Raw genomic sequence first — 18,714 nt, 5'->3', positions numbered from 1 at the left:
TTTTCTCTGTTTGTCTTTCTGAAACAGGGTGTCTTGTAACCTAGTTGAGCCTTGAATAATGGATCCTTCCAAGTGCTGGGGTATTACAGATATGCCATACCCAATTTTATTAAAAATATTTTTGTATATGTTTCAAATACTGTTTTTGGTTATTGATTCTCCTAACAGAAGATATGACTTCCTGAAATGGACATTCAGCTTATTTTTTCATGTTGTGAAATTAAACCAACAATCAAATCCTAGGTTCACTCCTCACTAACTGTAGCCCCTTGGTCTGTTGCTTGACATTTTAAGCCTTATCAAAACAAAGGGGGAATTATATTAGAATTGCCTTATGCCGGCATTGTGAAAACTGAAATTATTACTGAAGTGTTTAGCAGACGAATAAGTGGTTAGAAATGTGAGTCACATCATCAGAACAGTGAACACCAATTCCTGAAGAGACAGAAAGTGTGAACGATTGAGGGAAATTGTGCATATAGTCACAGCTGTGATGTTTGCTCTGTCATTGTTTCTCAAGCTTGGGTGAACCTGTCAATCACCTGGGTTGTCTGTTCATGATATGGATTCCCTGCATTGACTCCCAGATGTTCTGATTCAGTGTCTGAGAAGACAGCATGGGGATCAATGTGGTAACACTTGAGTGCACTACTGACGTCCCACATGTTAGATGTCATAGACTTTTAAATAAGAGCATTAGCTTGGTTTTGCTATCAGGTGCATAAGACAAGTGAGATGAAGTATTTTTTTTTTAAGGAAAATTCAAGCTTAAATGAGAACAAACATAACTTCAGGAATAAAATATTTTGTCGAGAACTTCAAGATTTCAATGTTCAGTGACTTATGACTTTTCCCTCTTTAAACTTAGGATGTCTATGAGGGGACGGACAATCATCTTCTCCATTTATCGGCCCCCATACTCCATATTCAGATTTTTTGACAGCCTCACCTTGGTGGCCTCAGGAAAAGTCATGTTTCACGGGCCTGCACAGGAGGCTTTGGAGTACTTCAAATCCGCAGGTATGGCTGGATTTGCTGTGAGAGCTCATTCTTTCACGGGATCTGGGGAGGGAAGAGGGGTCCTCAGGAATGCTGCTTGGTCCTCATGCAGACTTACTGTGTGTGGGCTTCTTCATTTTAAATACCTTTGGTTAATTTGGTGACAGGGTTTTGTTAGTTGTGCAGCACGGGCTGACTGTGCAGGTCTCTTTCTTTCTCCTGTTCTGTATCATGCCTGTGTACAAGATTTTTGCTGAAGCTCCTGTTCTGCTTCCCAGTCATGGTGACCCTCTTAATTAACATGCCAGCCCCTGGCGCATTTATCCATCTCTTGAAAAGCTTTGGAAAAGCTTCATGGTATTTTTGCTCATGCAACAGATGGTGGTTTTCAATTTCCCCTAGTGTGACCTGACTCTAAGGAGCTGTGGTTACTTAACTTAGTAGCTTTGTATTTCAGGTTTAGGTGCTGCTCGTGGGCTGAGGTTGCTTAACTTGGGTTCCATGGACTCATGTTTTCTGTCTGCATGTTTTTTTTTTCACATTTCACATTGAATGATGATGTATTTTTTTAATGGTTTATGCCATCAATTTCATCTTAGAGAGCTATGAATATAGTTTTGCGTCACTCTCAAGGTTTAAATATTTACTTTTCATTACTCTATAGCAGCCTAAGAGACTATCTCCCAGGACTGTACCCAGGGTTGCAAAAAAAATGTGCTTTCAGAATAACAGAACTTAGGAATTATTCTTTTTTATCTGAGGGAATCAGACTCATGCATGTACTGACCATCATTTATCTTTCTCCAGCTTCTCTCTCTTTCTGTCTTCTCTTATATCCATCCTGTGGAAAGTAAAAAAGCTATGTCTCAGGGAGTGAGCAGCCTTGGCAACACCTAACTGCAGGGCTCAGGTTGCAACCTGAGGTCTGGGACACAGTGCCCAGTGAGACAGTTTTGTAGAAAGTAGGTCTTTGTCAGCCAGACTTACCAGGTGGGGAACTGGCACCAGGGCTGCTTGATGTCTAATCTTGATTCCACAATTATACATCTGGGAATTTCTCCTTTGTAGTGTCTGTCGAGTTTTAACTTGTGAGACATTGAGTCTGGACTGAATTTGCTCTGAGGCCCAAAGTCAGCCAGTTGTATGTAGCTTGTCTCAGAACTGAGAAGAAACTGATGTTTGCTTTATGTCAGTCCGAGCTAATGATACAAAACAGGGCCTAAGCATCTTGCAGTCCTCGGGAAATAATAGATCTAATTTTGAAGCACATCCTAGCATGTTTTCTATATATCAAAATTATACAGCTTAATGATGAGTCATACCCGGAAGGTCCACAGATATAAGTATCCATAAGATTGAAATGTGATCATGAGATTCCATTTACATATTATATGAGATTATACAGTACAGTGCAGGTGTTGTGGAGATAACACAGCTGTACATATTATATGAGGTCATACATTACAGTGCAGGTGTCGGGAGATAACACAGCTGTACATATTATATGAGATTACATAGTACAGTGCAGGTGTTGGGAAGATAACACAGCTGTACATATTATATGAGATTACATAGTACAGTGCAGGTGTTGGGAAGATAACACAGCTGTACATATTATATGAGGTCACACATTACAGTGCAGGTGTCAGGAGATAACACAGCTGTTTTTGCACGTGTGATTTTACACACAGAAGCAACAGTATCCATAGGCAGTGGGAAAACACCCATTGCTGTTTTTAGGGAAGAAATGTAGTGTCACCCAAGAATAATTACAGACAGAAGCAACTGGTTTTCAGAGTCTGTGGTTCCATAAGCCTTAAGGAGATTTCCCATCAGAGAGCTATTCATCTCATGGGTCGACACCTGAGTCATGAATCGCCATGTGCAGGTTGTTCTTGTGGCCTCTGGTAAGGCCATTGCTATCAGCGTTCTCAGCATCACTCTTTGTTTTTGATTAATCTTTGTCCTTTAAAAGTGTTAACATTTGTTAGTCTTGGAGTCTAATAAAATTGTAGGCCAAACTCAAATGATTGTTTCATAGGAAGAGTCCATATTTGTATATATAATATACACATAAACTTGCATATGTATTTGTAAAAGTGTATGAACATATATTATATATATTAGACTGGGACTCAGATATTGTTGAAACATTGAGTGTATATATGAAAAGAAGGGATAAGTTAGCAGAGGAGCGGCTTAGAAGAGGAAGAAGTTCTTAGATTCTTTCCCCCTCCCTGTCCCACTCTCTGAAAGAGTCTTCACGTTTGTACTCATGGTCTACATGCTTTGTAGGTTACAATTATGATTCCCACAACAACCCTGCAGACTTCTTCCTGGACATCATTAATGGAGGTTTATCTGCTCTATTTGACACAGAGGAAGATGGCCGTGATGGTACGTAAGTTTTCTAGAGACACAGATTTTTGTCTAGTTGGTTTGGTTAAAATACAAGCATGTATCTGATTAGAATATAACTTTTTATGTTAATAAACTGTCCTCAAATTAGCTAATAGACTTTGTTGTCTGTTGTGTTTGGTGGTTTTATTTAATTTATAATCGACCATTTATGATATTGACACAATGATATTTACTGTTTAAAAGTAAATGTACCTATTGTTTATCATATTATACTTGTTATTGTTTTAGATATTGTTTGATTATGTAGTCAGACTGGCTTTAAATATATGCTCTTTCTACCTCACCTCTCAAGTGTAGGTATTACAGGGCTATGTCACCATGCCTGGCCTTATTTATAACATTTTAAAAACATGATGCTTGGCAGTTCATACATTTGCATATACAGTCATATGTGGAAGAAAGCAGGGACCAGACTTCTATGTTAAGAAGTGTTGTAGATCCATAATGGAAGGAGAACTTTGTTAAGAATTGGGGTCCATATGGAAAAGGCTAATCAGATTGCTGTATCCATGGGGTAATGACAGTAGTCATGTCAGGTAGGGACACTTTTCTAATCTGCGAAAGAATTACACAGGAGTAATTATCTCATGCTCAAAGTTTGGTGGGCTGAAGATGGAGCTCATCTGGTAGACTGCTTGCCTAGCATGTGCAAAGCCATGAGTTTGGTTCTTAGCAGCACATAACTGGGTGTGAAGGTGCATGCCTGTAATCTCAGCATTGAGACAGAAACAGGAGGACTTGGAGGAGTTTAAGGTCACCCTTGACATCAGAGCAACTTCAAGCCAGTCTAGGGTACATGAGACTGTCTCAAAAACCTGACACATAATTCATGTGTTAGTCATGAAAAGTGTCTCAGAAAAATCAATTAAATTATTATCTGTTTCTTGTCTTTATCCATTTTTATTTCAAAGCTGACAAATATAAAGAGCTTTCTGAGAGACAGTACCAAGTCAGAGTAAACTTAGCCAATATGTATGCCCAGTCCTCCTTATACAGCGAAATGAGAACTGAACTGGATCGACTCTTGGGGGAACAGAAGGCAGGGAGGAGCTCAGCCTTGGAGGAGATCACGTGTGTCACCCCTTTCTGGCATCAGCTCAGGTGGATTATCTATCGTTCATTCAAAAATTTCCTGGGTTTTCCACGGGTCACCGGGATCCAGGTAATCCGATGAGTTATTTTATTTGTATTGTGAAAAACTCATGTGGGAGCAATTTGTTTCTGAGTCAGTCTACTGCAGGGTCACACTTATCTTCTGCTCCTTCCATGTGTTTGTCATCTCCACTCTGCCTGGCATAGGGAAATATTCAATAAAGCAAGTAGACTACGATTAAGTTCTTATAAAATATTTTTAGTGGTTATTTTTTACCTAGAGGAACTGTAAGTACTAATCCAAGTAGGAAATTTAATTTGGGGAATACAAGAAGAAACTCATCACACCTGGGAGCTCCTCACACCTGTCTGCTTTATTTCACCAGTGCATCCTACAATTCAAAGTCCAGGAATGAGTCAAGGAGGAAAAGGCCTTTTTCCTGATGTAGCATTCCATGTGAGGGGGTGGATGGTAACTGGATAAATAGGTAAAACTGTAGCCTGTCAGATGAGAGAATGGACTTGGAGAAGGTTCAAGTAGAGAAGGGGTGGAGATGACTGGAGAGGGAAAGGACGGTTGGTCTGTGGTTGAAATCATGTGGTGAGGAGACAGGGCCATAGAACAGCTCTGAGGGAGCTGAGCATCCACTGCCTGAGATGAGTCAGCTGCAGAGTGCTGTTCCCTCATCAGGAGTCCAGTGTGTGAAAGCAGTAGCTACTCCAAGAGTGCAGCTCATAGACACACAGTAACTGGAGCATTGAAGGTCTCTGCAGTCTGAGTGCAGACCCTGGAAAAGCTAAGACTTCTCCCAGTGCTCCAGCAGGAACGGCCAGTGAAAGACTTTGTTCAGCCAACTGGAACTGGGAGGAGGTGAAGTTCTACTTTTCTTTAAACTGGCTCTGTAACAAGGATCAGCATGACTTAAGATTTTCTTAACATGAATATCCCACAGAAGTATGGTTCTTCCAGCTCATTGGGCCATCACTTATTCAGTTATTTTTTATTTCATAATGTTGATTCTGCTGTGTTAGTGTTTGATCCTGGGGCCTTAGCCATTAGAGGGCAATCACTCTACCTTGGACCTACATCCCTGTCCCTGAACAACCGGAACTTGTGGTCAGTCTTTCTGTTAGCGCATTGTTATTTAGTTCTCAGGCATTTAGTTTCTGTTGCATACTGAATGTTTGTGTGTTGTTGGCTGTAATGGGACACTGCTTCTAAACATAACTACCACCTCTTTCATATTTAAATGTTGCTGCCTTCCTGCCTGTATATGAATATTCTGACCATTTGAGTTATACTGTCAGTTGCTCCAAACACTTTGGCCTTTAACTTGGGCAATTATGTCTGAAGGAGGCATTTTTATGTCCATTTTTTTCTGTGAAAAAAAAAAAGATTCACTATGATTTTGGAACAAATGAGTTATAGTCATCAAATTGGGCTACTCACTGTTCAACAGTGAGGTAATGTCATGAGGTAAGGTGTGTGTGTGTGTGTGTGTGTGTTAGCAATGTAGGAATTGAGGACTAATTTTAAATATTTATTTACTTTTATGTATGGGAGTTTTGCTTTGCTTGCATGCATATCTGTACTCATGTGCATGCCATTGGAGGTCAGAAAAAGGCATCAGATTCTCTGAACTGGAGTTACAGAAGTTGGTTAGGGGCCATTTGGGTGCTGGGAACTGAATCCCAAGTCCTCTGCCTGAGCAGCAAGTGCTCTTAACTACTGAGCTATATTTCCAAGCCCTGGAATTTTGATCTCTAATTTATCACATTACGTGGTAGGATCCTTACCTTTAGATCATAATGTTCTACTTTTATGGCATATTCTGAGGAATAATAGGATCTTCCAAATAAGTTCCAGCATCATGTAGCCTACTCCTTTGCTAAGTGAAGCACTTTCTAAAGTCATTTTAATCCAAAACCACAGCAGTGCAGGCTCCTGTGATGGTCGGCACAGATTGGGTAGATGGAGGTAGATGGGGATCTGGAGGAGCTGGCTGCGTAGGTGGGACTTGAGCCCCGGCTGCGCTGACTGAGGCTGATGGAGCAGCAGTGACAGAGGTGATGGGCAATGGAAGCATTGAGTTACCCAGAGGACGCTGTATGATCACTGTGGTGACAGCAATAGTCCTGGTTCCCACACAGCACAGACTTCCCTGAGGTGACACAGGTGAGGACCAGCTCACCCATTCTTAGCACACAAAATCCCATTTCTAGGAACTGTGTTGTGAGCCATTTTAAATATTGTTGTTTGGTTTACACTTGAGGGGATTAACATTACTGTATGTTGTGAGGACTCTGACACTGAGCTGTCGCCTTGGCCTGGGGTGCACTTGTTTCTAACTGTAGGAGTAAAGAAAGCCTGAATTCCCTTGAGTGACTTGAAGTAGAAAACTGCACATGTTCGCTGGCACCAGAGTTGAGATCTCAGTTTAGGTGAAGACTTTCTGTCACTTACCTGGGTTTGTTCCCAGAGCTCGCCAGGCGCCTGCATTCTCTCCCACCCTGTGTCATCCAGGTTTTAGTACCTGAACTGAGTTCCTGACTGTCCATTCCTGCTGGAGCACTGGGAGAAGTCTTAGCTTTTCCAGGGTCTTCACTCAGACTGCAGAGACCTTCATTGTCAGTCTGACATGTGAGCAGTCTATTGACATGCGTGTTGTATGTTCTTCCAGGGACTCTGGCCATAATAGAGTGTTTATATCACTTGAGGGATCTGATTAGGAAACCATACATATTAAAATAATGGGCAATGTTTAGAATATTTTCTACTCCTAATTGAAAATTTTCTTTTCCCTGTTTTCTTTTTGAAAGGCATTTATCACAGTAATACTGGCAGTGTCTTTGGGTATTGCTTTCCGTGTCCTAAGAAATGACTGTACTGAAGTCCAGACAAGGTAAGCAAATGAGAAAATGCCATTACTTTGTTCAATCCTATATAAATCAATGAAAAGCTGGAATTTGAGGACAAACTTCCAGTAATAGATACTGTTATGGAGACAGAAGAGACTAACTCATGGGACTCATTCTTCTTGACATTTTAAACCAGAACAGTTCTACATTATCCTTCTTTCTTTTTAATATACTTATTTTATTTTACGTGAATGAAATTTTCCTACATGTATGTCTGTACCATGTGTGTTTCCTGAGAACTGTGGCTACCAGAAAGAGGCATCATATTCTGTCTTAGTTTAGGTTACTACTGTTTTGAATAAACACGTGACCAAAGGCAAGTTGGGGAGGAAAGGGTTTATTCAGCTAGCATTCCTACATTGTCATCCACTACTGAAGGAAGCCAGGACAGGAGGAACCCAACGAGGCAGAATCTGAAGATGCCATGGTAGTAGTCCTGCTTACTGTCTTGCTTGGCTTGCTTTCTGAGATCCTCAGGGATGTACCACCCACAATGGGATGGTAATTAAGAAAATGACTTACAGCTGGATCTTATAAAGGTATTTTCTCAATTGAGGGTCTCTCTTTCAGATTAGCCTAGCTTGTGTCAAGTTTACGTAAAACTAGCTGGCATGGAATCCCCTTGAACTCGAGTGACAAATGACGGTGATCTGTCCTGTGGGTGCTGCCAACCAAACTCGGGTCCTTTGCAAGAGCAGCGTGCACTCTTTACTGCCAAGCCATTTCTCTAGTCCTGCTTTTTTTTTTTTTTTTAAAGAAAAGATCTGTCTAATGTTATGATTTAATCTACAGAACAAGGTGTCAAGGTGTACTGGAAAGAACCCATCCTAATGTTGAATTTACTGTTGCTTCTGCCTCCATTCTCTCCTGGCAGAGCCAGCCTGCTCTTCTTGCTCACAATCTTCCAGTGTATTACAAGTGTGTCTGCCGGGGAGCTCTTTGTGATTGACAGGAATCGCTTTCTGTGAGTAACCCCTGCTCCAGAAGCAGGCATCGGGATAGCAATCAAATTAATTACATTCATTGTTGGGCCTAGAATGTTATCTCATGAATTACCAGTAATTTCCCCTTTTCTTATTTAGTTGAAAATAAACAAATTAAGAAATTTTGTGTTTACCATGTGGTATCATGATTTTTGAAGTGTGTAAAGAGATTAATAATATTAACTGAAAAATAAGTAGAAAATCAAGAACAGAGGGTTCTGATACTCAGAGAAAAATTTCAAAATTGAGGTGTGACCACTAGATCTCATTGCTTCAGACAACACAGTAGTAAGGAACTGATGAAAATCACAGGATATTCATGATGCCCCCAAAGAAGGATGTCAGGGTTTTCATAGAGCTTGGGTGTAGTGGGTTCAGCAGCACATTGAAGATGGAGAGACACAGCTTCACAAGAATCAGGGTCCTCATGATGCAGGGCTGGAAAGAGCCAGACAGCAGCTTCCTATGAAAGAGCTGTTTATGTCCCATATTTTTCATACATGTAAGAACCTTTTCCCGGTGGTCTATGCTTAGGATTCCCTGCTCTCAAAGATGGCCAAGATAGGTATGGTCCCAACTGCATGCCATGGAGAGGAGTCATCAGAGAGGAGATGAGGGTCTTGCTCAGTTGGTAGAGCGCTGGCTTTGTGTGCATGAAATCCTGTGTTAGAGTCACAGTGCCACAAAACCCCGAAAATGGCTGTATGTCTGTAATCCCAGCATTTGGGACTGAGGTAGAGATAGGAAGTTGGTCATTCTTGGGTACATATAGAATTTAATGCAGGTCTGCATGGTGAGCATGTCTCAAAAAAAATCAGAGATATGCTGAAGTCACCTGAAGGGTAAAAGCTTGGGATTTGGAAGAACCAGAAAGGGGAAGGGTTACGTTTGGCATCTGGTAGTGATTAATGGTTGTAAAGAGAGATTATCAAAGGAATACATCTGTCCTAATGTGAGGGCAGCAGAAGAGAAGGATGTGGTGTCCTGAAGGTGCACTGTGACCTCAGAGTGACAGTGTCACCTTCTTCATAAGTAATGGAAGGAGAGAAGTCTCCATGACCACTTTCTGAGGTGAGGTACAAATGAGCTGCTCCTCAGGGAGCCAGCTTCAGAGGGCAGAGACTCTGAGGAGAGTGGGCACATTGGGTTTTTTCCCTGGATGGGATGTTGTGTGCCCAGAGTGGACAAAAAAGGGGAGAGTTCTCTGGTGGGGAGAATAATAATGAGAATGTCATAAGGCTGTTGACCTAGAGTGACTGGTCCCTAAGATGGGGACATGTGTGGGAGTCAGAATCGAGTATAGAGGATAGTGTCCTGTTAGGCTCTCTGTAGTAGCTGAAGTCAATGTAGCCAGCATCTCACCTGTGCCTTCTGGACTAATCTAAAGATGTATAATGTGATCTTTGTCTCTGTAGACATGAGCACACCAGTGGATACTACAAAGTGTCATCGTATTTCCTTGGGAAATTGCTGGCTGAGCTGGTACCCAGGAGGTTATTCCCAAGTATTATATTTACTGTTATAGTATTCAGCATAGCAGGTAAGTGACAAAGCAAGAGAATGCGTCTTTACTCTTGGGGGAGCATATTTTGCTTTGTACAATGGTAGAAAGCCTAAAGTAGAAAAGTGTAAGTAGAAAAGCACATCTCCACTGTGTGTCATCAAAACAGGAGTTCAGTGGGAGAAAAGGCTCTAAGACTTGATCACAAAACACTACAAAAGATGTTCATGAAACTGTACTTTACTAGAGATTCTGTGCTCTATAATGAGTGTGNCACTGATAAAGCTTAGACTTTGTTTTATAACAGATTTACCATTCAGAGCCAGTCATTTAGGCCATGGGCAAATTACTTGTTCTGTAAGCCAGACAACCTGAATTTGATACTCAGAATCACAGCGGAAGAATCATTCCAGAAAGTTGTCCTTAAACTTCACCTGCACACCATGGCTCATGCACACCTTGGCACATGCACATCATGTCACATGCATACCCATACACACATGTGTACCATACTCATCTTGATAATCTTAACATTAACTCTGAAAACAATTAGGCATTGAACTCAGCTCCCCCAGACTCTGTGTCCTTGTGACTGTTATAAAACACAGGACTATACATGTCTTATAACACTAGCACCATATAGATTCCAAATCAGTTTTGGAACCCATCGCTTTCCTCCAAAGAAGTTATATGGTGATTTTCTAGGAAAACTAAAGTTGCAGGCACCCTCCCATCTTCTCAATATTAAAATCACTGCACGGTTGTTTAACCCTTGCCCTGGATAGGTTTCTAGTACTGTGACAAACACCATGACCAGAATCAACTTGTGGAGGAAAGGGTTTATTTCATTTTACAGTTCAATGTCCTTTAAGAAGGAAAGTCAGGGCAGGAACTCAGGCAGGACCCTGGGGGCAGGGAGTGAAGCAGAGGCCATGAGGAGTGCTGCTTACTGGCTCCTAATGGCTTCCCCAGCCTGCCTTCCTGTAGAACCCAGGACCACTGCCCAGGGATGGCATCATCCACAGATGTCTAAGACCTCCCACATAAATCATCCATCAAGAAAATGTCCCCACAGGCTTGCCTACCTGCCAATCTAAAGGAAGCATTTTCTTAGTAAGGTTCCCTCTTTCCATATGACCCTAGCTCATGTTAAATTTACAAAACAACTAACTGGCACAGCCCTGATCCCAGTTTCATTACTAACGCAGTTATAATAAACACAGGGGAATGTGAACATGAATGTGTTGCATTGCTGATTCCACTGTGAAAGAATGCAATACAATTTTGGCCAGTTGTATTTCCTGTAGCTCTCCATGTCAGGAGCCTGTAAATTGCTCATAGTTGTGTATAGAGGAGAGCAGCTAATATATGGAAATATGTTTTGTGTCAGGTGTAGAAATAAAGCCATGCGATGGAGTTGGAGAGAGGCTCATTGGTTAAGAGCACGTGCTGCTCCTCCAAAGGCCTGAAATTTTGTTCCCAGCATCCACATGATCAGGGCACAGTTAGAGACGCAGAGAAGTTGGGTGGCCTTGAAACTGTTACCAGTCTTATTGATTATTAAAGTTTTTTTTGAAATATGTACAATCTCTTGACTTAGGTGATGAACTGACCCTACTTTTTTTCTTTCTAAGGAGTAAACACAGATGTGAAGGGTTTCTTCACTATGATGTTTACTGTCATGATGTTGGCTTATTCGGCCAGCTCACTGCCACTGTGTTTCAAAGCCGGGGAGAATGCAGTGGCTGTACCAACCCTATTTGTGACCATCTACTTTGTGTTCATGCTGGTGAGTGTGAATTGTGTTTTTCTTTTATATCTTTTTAATTTGCTCTTTTAAAAAAGATGTTTTTCATTTTACTTCCCTATCCCAGTTTCCACTCCTTCTGTTCTCCTGCTTCCCCCATCTTCCCCCACCCCATCCACTCCTCAGAGAGGGTAAAGCTTCCCATGCGGAGTCAACAAAGTCTGACACATCACTTTGAGGTAGGACTAAGACAATTCCCCCTATGTTTAGGCTGTACAAGGTATCCCTCCAAAAAGAATGGGCTCCACTAGGCTAGTTCAGGCACTAGAGATAAACGCTGGTCCTACAGTGGCTCCACAGATTTTCCAAGCCACACAGCTGTCATCCATATTCAGAGGACCTAGTTTGGACCTATGCAGGTTCCCCACTATCAGTCCAGAGTCAGTGAACTCCCACTAGCTCAGGTCAGCTGTTTCTGTGGGTATCTCTGTCATGGTCTTGACTCCTTTGCTCATATTATTGCTCCTCCCTCTCTTCAACTGGTCTTTAGAAGCTCAGCCCAGTACTTAGCTATGGATCTCTGGATCTGCTTCCATCAGTTGCTGGATGAAGGTTCTAGAATAACAATTAGGTTGTAATCACTCTGATTACAGGGGAAGACCAGTTCAGGTACCCTCTTCACTGTTACTTGGAGTCTTAGCTGGGGTCGTGGATTCCCGGGAATTTCCCTAGTATCACATGATACTAACCCCATGATGTCCCCCTCAATCAAGATATCTTTCCTGGCTCTCCAGCTCTGTCCTTCCTTCAACTCAACCATCCCATTCCCTAATGTTCTCCTCCTCCTTCCCCTTCTCCCGTCCCACTCTGCTCTCTCTTCTCCCCTGCCATGCTCCCAATTTTCTCCGAAAATCTTGTCTATTTCCCCTTCCAAGGGAGATCCACATATGTCACTCTTAGGATTCTCCCTGTTACTTAGCTTCTCTTGGGATTTTGAACTATAGTCTGGTTATCCTTTGCTTTATATATAATACCCACTTGTGAGTGAGTACATACTGTTCATTACTGAAGGAAATAAGAATAGGAGCTCAAACCGCAGTATCCTGGAGGCAGGAGTTGGTGCAGAGTCCATGGAGGGGTGCTGCTGACTGGCTTGTTCTAAGTCCTCACTCAGTCTGCTTTCTTCTAAAACGACATACCTACGGATGATCTTATAGTGACATTTCCTTTTTTAATTTAATTTTATTTAATTAACACTTTTTTATTTATTTTACATACCAACCAATGTTTTCCTTCCCCCCTATCCTCCTGTTACTTCTCCCTGAGTCTTATTTACCCCTTCCTTATCCCCTCCTCTTCAATTTTCATTCAGAAAGTGATAGGCCTCCTATGGGCTTGAATGAAGCACAGCACATCAAGTTGAGGTAGGACCGAGCTCCCTAAAGACATTTCCTTAATTGAGGTCCCCTACTCTCCAGTGAATTCAGCGTGAGTGATATAAAATGAGCCAAGACAGAGTTCTTCTAGCTGGAGTTCCTAGAAGGTAGCAGTTTTACTAGAGTAGTCAGTACAGTTGGCCTGTCATATTGTCAAAGATTAAGTCAATCACATACTGAAAATACAGGAAACAAATGGCTCTTCTGTTCTGAATATTGCCATCTCCTGAATTATGCTGTATAAACTACAGAAATTAGATATTATAAGGAATCTTAAAAGGATTTTAAATATGTATGGTAGGTGTATGTAAAGTATAAAGAATGTTTATAGGTTGTGTGCCATTTTAAAGATAACATAATACTGTAGGACTTGACATCCACAGAGGAGGGGGGCATTCTTTTACCAACCACAAAGAACTTTGGTTTTAATTCTGTTTAAAGGTTACTGAATAACTTTTTAAAGAGCTGATCTAAAAAGAAACAGTCAGAAGGATGAAGGGGTCTTGAAGAGGGAGGATCTTGTCGAGAATTCTTAATCAATGGACTGATTCTAATTTATAGATTTGTTCTTCATAGGTTTTCTCAGGTCAGTCACTATATTCTGGAAGCTTCATACCTGGGCTCTCATGGATTCAGTACTTGAGCATTCCTCATTATGGGTTTACAGTAAGTTGTCCCGTCTGTCACTGTATTTGGGTTCTCCAATTGTAGCAACTGAAATGTTTCCCAACCAAGTCCTTTCCCCAGCTGTAATCTTTAATCAATCACTGTCAAGGATTTTCCTTCTAGGAGCAGAAGATGGGAACTATCCTATTAGTTTTAAGGGAGTCATCAGGGTTTTTTTCATAGTCATGTTTTATTTGAGGGAAACAAATGGTGACAGAAACCTCAGAGCAAAGGGGAAAGGTAGATGATATGATGAAAAGCCAACAGTTGTAATTATGCCCAATAAGGAAATAAGGAAAGGACCAGGGACTGTGATATATAGTGTATTCAGGAAAATAAAAGAAAGAAGCAATGTGATACCCAGAGCTATAATGGTTTTGCCAAGTTTTCTCTCCAGTAAAGTGTGTCTTAGTAGAATTTCTTCCTCCCATAATCACAACCGGTTTTGATGAAAATAAGCAAGAATATATTGTTTCTATAAAGCAATAGTATTATTTTAACTACAGTGCTTACTGAGTTATGGTCTAGGCAGAGAAAGAGGTGCCTGAGGTGATCTAGTTGAGAGTCTACATCTTAGTGGTTGAGAGTCTACATCTTAGTAGTTGGGAAACTTCATCATTTCAATCCTAAGTCTCCCGAGTGTGGGGGAGGAGACTGCTTTTCTGGGCAGACTGAACTTGGTGGGGTTGTTTATTTGAAAATATTTTTGCAAATTGCGGTCAAGATTGAACTTGAATTTATAGACGGTTGATTCTGTGGAAACTTATGGAAATACTAAACTATTTGCCTTTCTGTGTCACTCTGTTTTATAGGCTTTGATGCACAATGAATTCTCGGGACAAAACTTCTGTCTAGAAAATAACACAGCAGAACTCAGGAGATGTCGCAACTATGTGATGTAAGCTTGAGTTCCTTGTCACAATGGGCACATAGAATGCTCCACACCTTAAAGGGGAAACACATCCTTTCAGGATTAACTCTGTCTTCTGTGGGTCCCTAGAGTGAGTCATTGTAACCAATGCACGTGGCTGTGTTTCCATCCTACTGCCCTGGTGTAGATAATGTGCAGAAAGGGTTCTTCGAGGATTTTAAAAAATGGTTTTGGTGTCTTGATTATGGGTTTGGGTTCCATGTTTCAAAATATTTGAATTTGGCATAGGCTGCTTTGATAGCTTACAAGGGCATAGAGTTTCTACATGTATAGACTATAGCACCTGTGAGCAGAGCCCAAGAATGTCAGGCTGCAGGGGCCAAAAGGACTGAGCTCTTTTCCTGGCAGCATTCAGGGTCTTTCCTTTGCCTCACACTCTAGAGAACTTCGAGAAAACAAAGCGTGGTGTGTGTGTGTGTGTGTGTGTGTGTGTGTGTGTGTAAAATGTCCTACCAGAGGATATGCCCTGTAAATGAAACACACACAAATTTTAGCATGTTGAGAAAGAAATTTCATTTTTGTGTAATGTTACTAAAATACAAACAGATTTTTTCAAAATAAAAGTAAAGTGTATTATTTTAAAGTTACAGTAGCTTCAGTTTCTGATTGCTCTTTTTGTTTTCATTTTGATATATAAATTACAGAGTAATATGCTGATACACTAAATCTCTCATGGATGTTAAAATAATAAGGAATAATAGTAAGCCAAATTTAAGTTTGAAATAAAGATAAAAATATAAGTATGGGGGATATCTTATTTTCCACATCTCCTCTCTCCTGGTGTGGTCTGGCATCCTTTTAATACAAATTCCTTATTGGTTTCTTGTCATAAAGGATGGGATGGGTAAAATGAAACTAAGGAGAGCCATCCACAGACCTCATACTCACAAAAGGATTGTTCTCACAAGAGGAAGAAGAAAACTGTCCTTTCAGTGGATTTGGGAACTGTTAAATCCTAAGAAACACAAGAGAATAGAGACACAGAGAGACAGAGACACACAGAGATGGAGACATACTCAGGGATGGAGACACAGAGGCAATAATTGTAGTGTATCCAGAACTTTTAGCAGCAGCTGCTTTTCTGTGTCCTGGGCCCCTGCATTCTGCTGTGTTTGACTCAGGCTCTGTCTAGCCATGGGCTCCTGGGGATGTTTCATAGCGGAGCATCTGTTGTTGTCAACGTAGTCCTAGTCCAGGAGCTGACAGAAATTGACTGACTTCTGTCAAAAATCCTTAGTCTCCTCTGGTCCTTGGTCTAGAATTTGATGATCTGTTCTTTTGCATGACCATGTGCTGAGTCAGCAGAATTGCACAGTGCTCTGATCTCTTAGAGTGTCTGTGTGTGTCCTTAGGAAGCTGAGATCTTCTGCTTTGGTAGAAACAAGTACTTCATCCATGCCTTTGTCCTTTGAAGAGATAGCAGCAATGTAGCTTTAGAAATGAATGACACCTTTGAGGCTACAAAGTTGGATCTTAGTGTGAGTCTTTAAACTCGACCAAGTTTACTAAGCCTACTTCATCTATGCTTTTAAATAGATGTGACATTTTCCTCTTGAAATTAACCAAGGTACCTGATTCAAGTAGTTTAAATTGATATAATATATAATAAAAATTAAATACATCAGTATTACTACCAATTAAATATAAAGATGAAGTTTTTGATGATGTGCTGAAAGAGAGTTTTTAAAAGGAAGAAGCAGTAAATGTACAGAATAAGGTTTGACGTTATTTTTGTTTGTGTTGAATTACAGATGCACTGGAGAAGAATTCCTGATAATCCAGGGCATCAACCTCTCATCGTGGGGCTTCTGGGAGAATCACGTGGCCTTAGCTTGTATAACTATTATCCTCTTATCATTTACCTATGTGCAGTTATTGCCACATAAAAAAGTATAAATTTTTAGGTCTGGTAGGCGGAATTTTCAACAGTTGTTTAAAGAACTGTGATACCAAACTGTCTTCTAAGTATTTACCTTTATATTCATGGACACATGTATTACCCAAGGAAGATTCCCAGTGTAATGAACTGTGGTGGATGCAGAGACTCATGGATGGTCAAGGCACCAGAGTAAGTGACACTTGAGTGCTTAACCCTAACCAGGACACCTATACCAACCCTCTAAAGCTTAGACAGTATGGAAAGGGGGTGGAAGGAGTACAGGAGTCAGAAGATGATAAGAACAGCTGGAAATGCTCTATTGTGGGCATGACACAGCCCTTGTAACCATGTTCCTTCTCACAACATCTGCAGCCCCCTGCACAAGACTGGGTCCCTCATCAGCACAGCAAGGGTCAGAGAGGGACTCAACAGGACCATACCCCATTCTGCTGAATTATTAGCTATTGGTAGGTTATGGGAGAGAGGCAATCATTGATTTCACATGTATACTTACAGGAGAGCCAGCTAGGCTTCTGTGAACAGTCTAAAACCCAGGTTAAACACAGACAACCCTGGTTAAAGTCTGTGNTTTCTTCTTGCAGTATATAGTAATTTACAAAGAGGTCCACAACTGGCCAATGTGTAGAGATAGGGAGTTTGTAGCACTCATCTTTGCATGGGATGTATTCACCAAACCCCTCCGGCTGAAGCTCAGACGTCTATGCAGAAGAGGAGGGAAAAAGTTTTTAAGAATAGGAGATGGTGGATGACACCTAGGAAATGGCATCTTTCAGAAACAATAGGACTAAGACATAAATAACTCACAGGTTGTGGCAGCACCCAAAAGACCTGCACAGCTCAAGCCAGACAGAATTCCAGAACTAAAAAGGAGGTTAAACAAAAGATTCCACTCCATTCCAGAATCTATGTGTAACTGTAATCTTCTCAAAAAATGAAAATCAGTTTTCTCCAATATAGTGTCCCTGGGACTATCAACCACACTCCAGAGCAGGACCTGTGCCCAGGGGAAGTTGACCAACATGAAATAGATGTCTCATCGGTTTTGTGCAGTTTTGGTTTTGCTATTTATTGTCTTACTGATGTTCTTTTTCTTTAGTTTTTATGTTTAACTTTGTTTTTCTTTATTTTTTGAGGCTGGGAAAAATAGGTAGTTAGGTAGGTAGGTAGGTAAGTAGATAGATAGATTAATAGATGATAGAGAGCTATTATGGAGTTAGGTGGGTAGGGAGGTGGAAAGGATCTGGGAGGAGTTAGGGAAAGGGAAAGAATATGATCAAAATATGTTACATGTAATATTCATTTATATAAGAAAAAATTTCAAGTACAGTTTGTTGAATTACTTTAAACAAGATACATTATGAGCAGCACTCTTGGTTAGGAAGTGGGTTGTGACTAACACAAATGAGGTAGTCATGCCTCTCTCTACTCAAGGTTGTCTGTCCCCAGGTGTGGCTTCTGAAATGACACAATGTACCCATCTGTTCGCCATCAGAGCACTGGTACAGCTCAGTTTGTCTTCTAGTGTTTGTGGACATGGATTCAAGTTCCTCACCCACTTTTTAGCCAATTTATTCTTTCTTTCTTTATTAAGACAGATTTTTATGCCCTTAGGACAAACTTTCTTGAAATCCTTATCCTTCTGACTCTGCTTCCTGACCTGCCGGAGTTACAGGAGTATCCTACTATATTTGATCTAATAGGTTCAATTTTCAAATAACTTCATGGGTACAGAAATTTAGAAAGATAGCGTAGATAGTTGTTTTGTGCCCTTTCCCCCTATTTTGTCAGTGTACTTTGAAAAAACCTGTCTTAACATTGGGCCACAGCTGTTCATTAAACTGAAGACTCCGTTCAAATCCACTGCTTTTCTATCAATACTCCTGTGTGGTTTGGAGATCTAATTTGGGGTATATATAGCATCAAGCTCCTCTCATTAACAAATCAACTGCTAGAATTAAAGGGCCTAGGACACTGAGCTGAGACCCCTGAGATTTGATTTGGAGGATGCTCTGCAGCATCGTTTCAACACCAGTCTAGAGGACATCGCTACACTGCTTTATCTTTGAACTTTAAGGAAGGTTTTCCCCTCATGACACAGGCATTATTATAACTTACTGAA

At 40.9% G+C, this 18,714-nt stretch overlaps 1 protein-coding gene across 1 annotated transcript in view; it reads left to right on the top strand.

The window, feature by feature from the left end:
* The window catches only part of LOC126509727 (ATP-binding cassette sub-family G member 3-like), a 47,631-nt gene extending 30,475 nt beyond the window's left edge, over positions 1–17,156 (top strand). Inside the window, exons 7-16 of the mRNA XM_050155802.1 lie at positions 869–1,020; positions 3,295–3,396; positions 4,332–4,582; positions 7,333–7,415; positions 8,306–8,395; positions 9,830–9,954; positions 11,550–11,704; positions 13,675–13,764; positions 14,577–14,662; positions 16,447–17,156. Coding sequence (XP_050011759.1) covers positions 869–1,020; positions 3,295–3,396; positions 4,332–4,582; positions 7,333–7,415; positions 8,306–8,395; positions 9,830–9,954; positions 11,550–11,704; positions 13,675–13,764; positions 14,577–14,662; positions 16,447–16,591 — 1,279 coding nt within the window. The 3' untranslated portion in view covers positions 16,592–17,156. The remainder of the gene's footprint in view (positions 1–868; positions 1,021–3,294; positions 3,397–4,331; positions 4,583–7,332; positions 7,416–8,305; positions 8,396–9,829; positions 9,955–11,549; positions 11,705–13,674; positions 13,765–14,576; positions 14,663–16,446) is intronic.
* The last annotated feature ends 1,558 nt before the right edge of the window (positions 17,157–18,714 follow it).

The sequence above is a fragment of the Alexandromys fortis genome, unplaced genomic scaffold (assembly GCF_014885135.2).
Source record: "Alexandromys fortis isolate MF-2015 unplaced genomic scaffold, M_Fortis_MF-2015_v1.1 scaffold_87, whole genome shotgun sequence".
In the NCBI taxonomy this organism is placed as follows: domain Eukaryota; kingdom Metazoa; phylum Chordata; class Mammalia; order Rodentia; family Cricetidae; genus Alexandromys; species Alexandromys fortis.
Note: the sequence above shows the minus strand (reverse complement) of the source record. Positions and strands in the feature narration are given on the sequence as shown.